Source organism: Gracilinanus agilis, unplaced genomic scaffold (genome assembly GCF_016433145.1).
Source record: "Gracilinanus agilis isolate LMUSP501 unplaced genomic scaffold, AgileGrace unplaced_scaffold53394, whole genome shotgun sequence".
In the NCBI taxonomy this organism is placed as follows: domain Eukaryota; kingdom Metazoa; phylum Chordata; class Mammalia; order Didelphimorphia; family Didelphidae; genus Gracilinanus; species Gracilinanus agilis.
Window position 1 is genome coordinate 1 of NW_025388459.1, and position 9,187 is coordinate 9,187.

The window sequence follows — 9,187 nt, forward strand, 5'->3', positions numbered from 1 at the left end:
TCACTCATTCTGCCCCCTGCCTACCTGGGAACCCCTCGCTTAGGTCCCAAAGCAGGCTGCCTTTCCCGAGGCTGGCGCCAGGTCCGAGGCTCGCCCCCCTTCCCCCCCCCCGCCGGCGCCGGTTGGACCTTCAGGGGCCCCGTAGGCCACGATATCTGTGCCTGCAGGCCCGGTTCTAAGTTCCGGAAGCTGGCGCGCCCACGTGAGGAGCATGCTTCGTCCTCCCAGGGCGCTGAGCCCCCCAGGACCCTCACTAACTGAGGCCCCTAGGGCGGCTGTAAGATATCCTGATCCTTTATCTACATCACGGGGTTCTAAACGTGTCTTGTGCAGACCTTCAATCAGACCCCTGAGGGGTCCCAAGTGAGCCCAGATCTAGTCCTCTGACCAGCCGAAATCGAGAGCCTTGGAGAGAAGCAGCCAAAGTGACAGCTAAGGCCACGCAGGGGCTGTAGGATAGGAACTGATTGTTATGGGGTGCCCTTGTATTTCTCTCTCAGAGGCAGGGCCTCTCACAGGACAATGGCAACTTTAAGTTTTCTAAACAGAAAGCAGCCTGTTGGATATTATCTCTGCAAAGGGAATGGCTCCCTCCTACCCCACAACGACCTTCTCAGGAATAAGCCAAAGGGACAGCCAAGGTCAACCCAAAGGAAAATCTAAATTGAACTCACCTTGTCCTGTATCTTTCTTTGCTTATTCCAGTTCCCTGAGTGTGTTTTCTCCAAATGCCCTTGATCAGATCAAACTCATAAATGGAAGGAAGGAAACTTAGCTAAAGCTAAAGTAGAAGTTAAACACTTCTACTCTTCCAAAAGGGGGAGCATGCAGTCCATGTGTGGTAAGCCAGTAGAGATAACCTTTGCCCCACTTAGGGCCATTGCCTTGAAGGTACATACACTATTAGATCCTAAATGTCAGATGTTAAACAGAGAGGAGACTGGCCAATGTGGACTCGAGTTATGTACCTGAGCAAAATAGTTTCAAACCAAGGAAGACCAAAATAGGTCAGGCACTGAAAAAATGAAGAGTGGAGTTATAACTAATTTATACTAAATAGTTGCCATTTTTAAAAAGATATTTTGTTTTCCCAATTACATGTAATATCAGTTTTCTAGTTGTCATTGTTATAAGGAGCAAGCAGGCCTTTTAAAGCAAAAATTGTTAACCTGAGGTCTCTTTAAGTTATTAGTTTTTTCTTGAAAAAACTATTTCAATATAATTGGTTTCACATTTAATCTACATATTTTATATTATGTATTTAATAATGTTTTGAGAAAGGGTCTATAATCCTTCACAGATTGCCAAAGGGGGGGGGTTCCTGATACAAAAAAGTTTTAAGGACCCCTTCCTTAAAACCAAAGTCCTAAAATGTAAGTATTGTTGAAGTCTAATTCTTTTCACCTCCACAAACTCGCTGTGAAACACATACTTTCTGTGAAGTCTCAAAGAAATTGCCTGTGGAACTTTGGAGCACTGATCTATTGGAGAAGACCTATTAGTAGCATCTAACAGCTGCTTTTCTCAAAGTAGGAGGTGAAATTCTCTAAGGAATTACTAATCATTTCAGCACTTTTTTTTTTTTTTTTTTTTTTTTTTTTTTTTTTTTTTTTTTGTAGCTTCTTTAAGTGATCCTTGATTAAACTGAACCATAAGGCAGGACAGAGTTAGATTGCAACAGAATTTAAATGTGAAGAGTTTGGATTTAAGGTCTTAGAGCTACCATGCGGCTTGACCTCTCAGGGTATGGAAGTGATGATTATTATGGTTTAGTCTTGCTTATTACAATATTATCAACTTTTCAGCACTAATCTGCCCTGTCCCCACTATGGCTCTCTTCCATTTAAAAATCAAAGCAGGGAGCAGCTGGGTAGCTCACTGAATTGAGAGCCAGACCTGGAGACCAAGATCTAAGGATCAAATCTGGCCTCAGGCATTTCCTAGCTATGTGACCCTGGGCAAGTCACTTAACCCCATTGCCTAGCTCTTAGCACTCTTCTGCCTTAGAAGCAATACATAGTATTGATTCTAAGGTGGAAGATAAAGGATAAAAAAAAAAGCATCTGGATACGCAAGTGGTTCCAAGTTAAGCAGCAACAAAACTTATGAGTTCTACATCACTGTTCATGATTTCCAAAAGCACAGAAATTCCTCTTGTTAAAACTCATAGATCCACACAATGTGGTATAGAACACCAAACTTGACATCAGAAGACCTAGTTTCGAGTTTTAGTTCTTAAGAGTGTATTTAACCCCTCTGAAAAATGTGTATAAAGTACTGCTATATTATGGTGCTGTTATCTGAGGATTCCTTTTGTGCAATGTTTGGAAAAGGACCAGATAAAGGGTATTCTGGGTAATATTCTAAGTTAAACTGTAATTTAAGAGTACTAGGACCTGGGATGAAGGGAAATTTTGAGAAGATGCTTCTAAAAATTGGACATGGGGCAGCAGTTATCAGAAACTGTTAATAAGGAGTATATTTATTCTGAGACTTAAGACCATGTTTTCCTCATACTGAACTCAAGTCTTCAAAGGGTGAAGTCTTGGTCTGAGGTGCTATAAATTATAAGTATGGTGTCTTGATGTTCCTGAGGGGACTCAAGATTCTTTGTCTAATTTCAGTAAGACTGGAATGGGATATGTCCTTTCTGATTCACTTGTTTTCTCCTTTTTGAAATGAGTACTGGTCCTTTTTCTGAAACCTCCCTGCTATTACAGTTGAGTTTTCTGAGTATCCTTTCAGCTGTTATTGGTTTACTTTGTATAATTGAGGAGTAATTCTGATTTCTAACACTGCTTTTATGCCCTCAGCTCTTCTGCTTTGCCCCTCACCCCCTGAGAATGTACGCCTGCGCCAAGTTCATCTCTACCCCTGTCCTTGTGAGTAGATGGCAATCAAATGGGGGGTGGGTGGGGAAAGGAACAAAACCTGTTCCATCCTTCACCTACAACTTCAACAGACCTTGTTCCTCACAGCTAGGCTGTGGGGAGGGGTACTTTCACCTAGGGAAGTGACACCCTCTGGGACTCCCTTGATATGGTAGTCTGATATGGAAGTGATTTCAGTCAGGTAAGTGAACATTATTTGAGTCCCAAATTCAAGCAACTCCCTGGGGAAAGTGGGGTATAGACCTGGGAATCTGGGTTTGGAACCTAAGCACTCAGTGGTGGTTGTGTGTGGTTTTGTGTCACTCTGAAGCCCTACCTTGATGACTCTTATGTATTATAGAAGGAACATTGAAGGTTGTGACCCTTAGTTCTCTAAAGCTATGCCAGCAAAGCACAGTCTGGCAGGTCTGACCAAGACAGAAAGGAAAGGTAACTGGCCGGCCCAGTAATTAATGGTGTATTTAATGATGACCAGTCTTGCTCCATTCCTAGAGGTGTAACACCAGGCTCGCTGCAGAGTGATGAATTTTTCTAGCTTCAGAAGGGGGGTGATTTGTATCAGTGAAGTATCCAAAGCAGTGAAATCTCTAGTATTTAAAGTATCAAGGGAGTGTCTAGACAAATTTTCTAACCTCTTGAGTGCCTCTGAAAACTGAAACTCTTCTCTTGGCATTGCAGAAAAAGTAGTGCCTGCTGGTTAATCCACATTTACTGAGAGTCTGCTATATTTAAATCATTAATGACATTGTTTGGAGTAAAAGTGTGTTCAGATTTGGGGTTGATTAATCTCTGAAGGCTGTGCAGGAAGATTGAATTTTGAGCAAGATACTTGGTGATTTCAACTCTCTTAGGGAATGTCTTTAAAAATACTTCCCTTTTCTACCTTGATTCTTGGCTTTCTCTTTACATGATGACCAGTCTTGACTCTTTCTGCTTTTGGAGTGAGTGAGAAAGGGATTTAAATTTGCCTCCTAGTTCCCACAGGCAGGGTTTCTGAAGGGTCTTCTTGCAGCATGGGGTCTGGCAGTCTATGCCCCTAGAATAGGGAAGGATATGTATGTGTTATCTAAAATTTGACAAATGGATGATAGGAAGAATTACCTTCTTATGGTAAGGCAGCCACCAGGAATATTCCAGGCAACCTCCTTGACAAACTCCTTGCTGCTTCTTTTCTGCCAGGTGAGGAGCAGCTCTCAGCTGCTGAGTCGACCGGTATCTGCAGTGGTACTGAGACGGCCAGAGGTTCGGACAGATGAGGTAACTTGACAATGAAGTTGGGCTTTTTGACTAGGGGTCAGCAGAGGGAAGAGTGCTTACTTCCTTGGGCCAGCAGGGGGCATCCTGATACCAACCCAGATTAGTGGGACTTTGGTATTGGGGGTGTTGGGGGAGCCACTGGTTTTAAATGAAGGTTGAGAAGGTAGTGGTAAATCCTGCCCACTCTTCAGACGAGGGATTCTTGACCTGGGGTCCATACACTTTTTTTTTTTAATTTTGATAATTGTATTAATATAATTGTTTTCCTTTATAATCCTATGCATTCTGTTTTATGTGTTTAAAGATATGAGTCTGAGAAGGGGTCCATAAGCTTCACCAGATTGCCAAAGGATTTTAAACCCCTGCTCTAGAACTTTAGTGATGTTCTTTTTTTTTTTTTTTTTTTTTTAACCCTTACCTTCTGTCTTGGAATCAATACTTCGTATTGGCTCCAAGGCAGAAGAGTGGTAAGGGTAGGCACTGGGGGTCAAGTGACTTACCCAGGGTCACACAGCTGGGAAGTGTCTGAGGCCAGATTTGAACCTAGGACTTCCCGACTCTAGGCCTGACTCTTAATCCACTGAGCTACCCAGCTGCCCCCTATTTTAGTGACATTCTAAACGACGGCTCATTTGTAATACTGAGAGCTGCCTTGTCCCTGCCTAGACCTACAATGGGGAAATCATAGCTCTTGGGTTTTTAGGGAGATACCTTCTCCTGGGGCACCAAACTTTACTCCAGCTTCTAGACATCTTAATGCTCAGGTAGTTGACCGTACATGAATGCATTCAGGTCTTCCTTCCTCTGCTTTACTTATCCATATATCAGAATTTTCTGGTCGTATGAAGGATGTTTTACATTTTTGAGGGGCCAATCACCAAAACCTGGTAGCGCAGGTCACAGGGTGTTGTTATGGTGCCAAAACTTGTGGTGTCTTTCAAGGTGCCTTCCCCTACAGCCTATTTCTTTGTCTCACAGAACCTCAGCACCTTGGCAGCATCCGGTCCCCTGACTTCACTCATTCCCAGATGTGGATTCCAAACTAGCGCCGTCTCAAGGGACGTTGACACAGCAGCCAAGTTCATCGGAGCTGGAGCTGCCACTGTGGGGGTGGCTGGCTCTGGAGCTGGGATTGGGACTGTATTTGGAAGTCTCATCATTGGTTATGCCAGGTAAGGTGAGGGTAGAAGAGTAGAAGAGTAGTGTCAAATCCCTCGTTGGTTAATATGGGGTTAAGAGTATGAACTTAGCTGACACTTTCTGAGTAGATACTTTATCTCTGAAACAGGAGCAAAGTTTGGTTCTGTGGATCTTCATCTTATTCCTTGGGACCACCTCTGGCTTCCCCTTTTCCCCAATCAGTAGCTTCCAAACCACCTTTCATTGTTGCTATCCCACAACCCAGGGGTATACCTTATTGCCACTTCAGCATGCCCTGCTGGCACTGGGTTTCTGAGACTATCTGCTCCCTATAGAGTTTTGGCAACTCACTGCTAAAACTAAATTAACCCTCCAGAGATTAGTACGTTCTTTTAATACCAGTGGGGACATAGGGTTATTTTCCTGGATTTTTACAAAGGAGCCCTGGTTGTCCTGGGCATAGTTATAAGACAAGAATACAAGTCGTTGTTAATGTGCCAGTCAGAACCTCCCTGATGACCAGAACTGAGCAAACTAGGATTGATGAGAAGCATCACCAAAACTGGGATTATACTGTTCCTTGTTGCATTCCTGTCTTCCCAGCTGTTTCTTCAACTTCAAACTAGAATGATCCCCTTTTGTCAGAGATGTGAGGTCCTTATTTTATTTTATTTTTTCCCTTAAACCCTTACCTTCCGTCTTGGAGTCAATACTGTGTATTGCCTCACCAAGGCAGTAGAGTGGTGAGGGTAGGCAATGGGGGTCAAGTGACTTGCCCAGGGTCACACAGCTGGGAAGTGTCTGAGGCCAGATTTGAACCTAGAACCTCCAGTCTCTAGGCCTGGCTCTCAATCCACTAAGCTACCCAGCTGCCCCCTGATGTAAGGTCCTTATGTTCTGGCCATATTTGAATTGAAGGAAGGCCACCTTATCCACTGATCCTCTTAACTGTGTAGTCTGTTCCATTCTGGAGGGCTTATTGTGGGGCCTGGCTACTAAATTCGCTCAGTGCTGAATAGAGCTAGATAATAGGCATAGTGAGTTTTCTTTCCCCTTTTGAGGTGGCAATATTTGGATAAGAAAATGCTGATGAACCATGGATTGGCTCATATTCCCATTAAATCTGCAAAGCAGTGGATGGCCTAGTATCTGGAGCTGATAACTGGGTTAAGACTTGGCCACATCGCCAGACTTTGGTGTGGTCTTTTTACTCTAAAAGACCAATCAGGATTGATTGGAGAGAACATGTTTCCCCACTCCTTTCCTATTTATATTTTTACTCTCCCTTTTATGGCAGGAAACCAGACTCACCTACCTTTCCTCCTCCTAGGAATCCCTCCCTGAAGCAGCAGCTCTTCTCCTACGCCATCCTGGGCTTTGCCCTGTCTGAGGCCATGGGGCTCTTTTGCCTGATGGTGGCCTTCCTCATCCTCTTCGCCATGTGATGGAGCCATTTCTACCCCTCAACGTTTCTGAACGTTCCTCCTCCTCCTGGTCCTTCTGTGACTTGTCCAGCCAGTGTGTACCTCCCCCTCCATCTCCCCAGGCAGCCCTGGGGAAAGCTGTGGGCTCAGGGTTTGACAGAGGGAAGACAAATAAATACTGTATTAATAAGCTGTTTCTTGGGTCTCCTGTGTATTGCTTCTTCTCTGCCATTTTTTTTTTTTTTTTGGCTAAATAGGGCCTTATTGAGAAGTTGGAGGATGGCGATGGTGAAAAAGGAGAGGCAAAAGCCCAGGAGCATTAGGAAAATCTGTCTCAGGAAAATGAAGCCGAATTTTAGAGATTATACTTTTTTATATTTGTTAGCACTGTTTGTTACTCATCTTGGATGCTTAAGCCAGTGACTTTACAACATCAGCTTACAGTACCTACTGTCCCTCCTTTCCATTCCTTCTGCCTTAATCTTGTTGAGACTCTCATTATTGGAACTATCACAGCAGTTTTCTGGTTACTTCCCACTTAACCTGTCTGCTACAGCCCCAACATCACCCACAGAGCAACATGCATAGAGGCTTGCTGAATGAGTTACCTAACCAATCTCATTTTATAGCTAAGAAAACTGAAGTCCAAGAGAGAAATAACAGCTAGGATCACGACTCACTGATGGCCAAACCAGGTCTAAGGATCCTCTTTGGTGCTCTGGAATCTATCGCATTGCTCTATTTTGTAAAGCTTTTGCACAATCCTGAGGATCTCTTGCTATTGCTGTTTCATTTCCTTAAATGAGATATATAGGCAAGGATGAGAAAGAACAAAGTTCTGAGTCATGAAGGAGGAGAAATGGAAGCCAAAATAGGAGAAATTAATTCCTATAAGGTTATAGGACATGAAGGAAGAGAGGCTACTTAATCCATTATGTGCTAGGCAATGGACAGATGTTTTAGATGGGACCAGTCTCTTTCCCTCAAACAGTTTACATACTCGTGAGGGATGAGCCAATCTTGGGTCTTTTACCACTTGGGGCTACAAGATATATTGTCCCCAGCACTTTCTAGTCAACTCAGGCCTAATGTTGATCTAGAACCTTAAATGTGGTTTCCAATAGAATAGGCTCTGGCCTCCTCACTCCAACAACCTTTCTTTATGTCACTGGTATGAGAAGTTCTCCCTGTTGGTGACTGAGGGAAAGCTTTCCCTGTGTGGGAGTTACCATCTACTTAGTCTCTTTGCCCTATCCTGGTGTCAGTGTTTCTTTAAACTGAAGCATGCTTTTGACCTCTCCTGTTTTCTCGCCCCTTTAGTTCTTTTTTTATATCCACGTGCATTTTTTCCCTGAGGTAGATGATGAGATGGTGTTGCAAGAAGTGAATTCCTTCAGGAGGATCCAGAACAACCCCAATCCTCTTGGCATCTGGGCCCAAGGGATACATATTGGTAGGCCCAGTTATTGGTGGATTGAGGCTGAAAGGGAAAGCTCTTCTACCCTAGGAATTAAATTGGAGGTTAGCTGTACTTGCCCCCAGGTTTTCCTGGGCCCCCTTTTTAGCTGTGGTTCTCAGTGTAGTGCTATTATGCTTTCTGACTTGTCCTCAAAGCTTAGGAAGGATGACCTGCCTGGAAGTCATGAGAGAGAGGCTCTAATCTCAGCTCTGCCTTTGGCTTTGATGACTAGGCAGTCACTGGGTTTTCCTATCTATAGGATAAAATGGGAATAATCTTGCCCTAGGAATTGTCTGAGGATTAATAGACCCTGAATATAGGCTTCACTCTGCCACATACTGCTGGTAAGCAGGTAACCACCTCTTGGAACTAGATGTTCTCTAGTGTTTTATTCTGTAATTTTATGAGATGTTAGAAGATGGAAGTATTTTGTACTTTTGGGAATGATTTACCCCTTATTGACTTAGGCATGTCAGTATTTGGGACCTCAATTTTCTCACCTGTAAAGTGAGTGTTAAGGGAGAGCCCCCAAATGAAGGAGGGCTCAATAGGAGTATTCCCTTCTCCTTCATTTATTTTGCAATTATTATGGGGTGTCCTTTCTGCAACTTTTACTTAGGAATCCAGATTTCATTTCATCACTATAACTGAGCAATAGTAGCTTTTTTGTCTCTTCTGTCAATTCTTTCAATACATGTTTCTGTGCTAGGAGGAATGTCATTAGGTTTCTGCCATCCTAATCAAAAGTAGATGACAAAGGGGCAGCTAGGTAGCACAGTGGGTAGAGAGGAGACGAGGTCTTGGGTTCAAATGTGTCCTCAGATACTTGCTAGCTGGATGACCCTGGGCAAGTCACTTAACCCCCACTACCTAGCCCTCACCACTCTTCTGCTTTGGGACTTAGCATGGATTCCACGACAGAAGGTAAGATTTTAAAAAGAATTGATACTCGGGGTCAGCTGGGTAGCTCAGTGGAGTGAGAGTCAGGCCTAGAGACAGGAGGTCCTAGGTTCAAA

At 43.6% G+C, this 9,187-nt stretch overlaps 1 protein-coding gene across 1 annotated transcript; it reads left to right on the plus strand.

The window, feature by feature from the left end:
- The first annotated feature begins 197 nt into the window (after positions 1–197).
- ATP5MC2 (ATP synthase membrane subunit c locus 2) lies at positions 198–6,908 on the plus strand. Its single transcript, XM_044684581.1, has 5 exons — positions 198–277; positions 2,814–2,882; positions 4,071–4,148; positions 5,127–5,320; positions 6,619–6,908. Exons 1-5 carry the CDS (start codon positions 212–214, stop codon positions 6,731–6,733), a joined length of 522 nt encoding a protein of 173 aa, XP_044540516.1. The 5' UTR covers positions 198–211; the 3' UTR covers positions 6,734–6,908.
- The last annotated feature ends 2,279 nt before the right edge of the window (positions 6,909–9,187 follow it).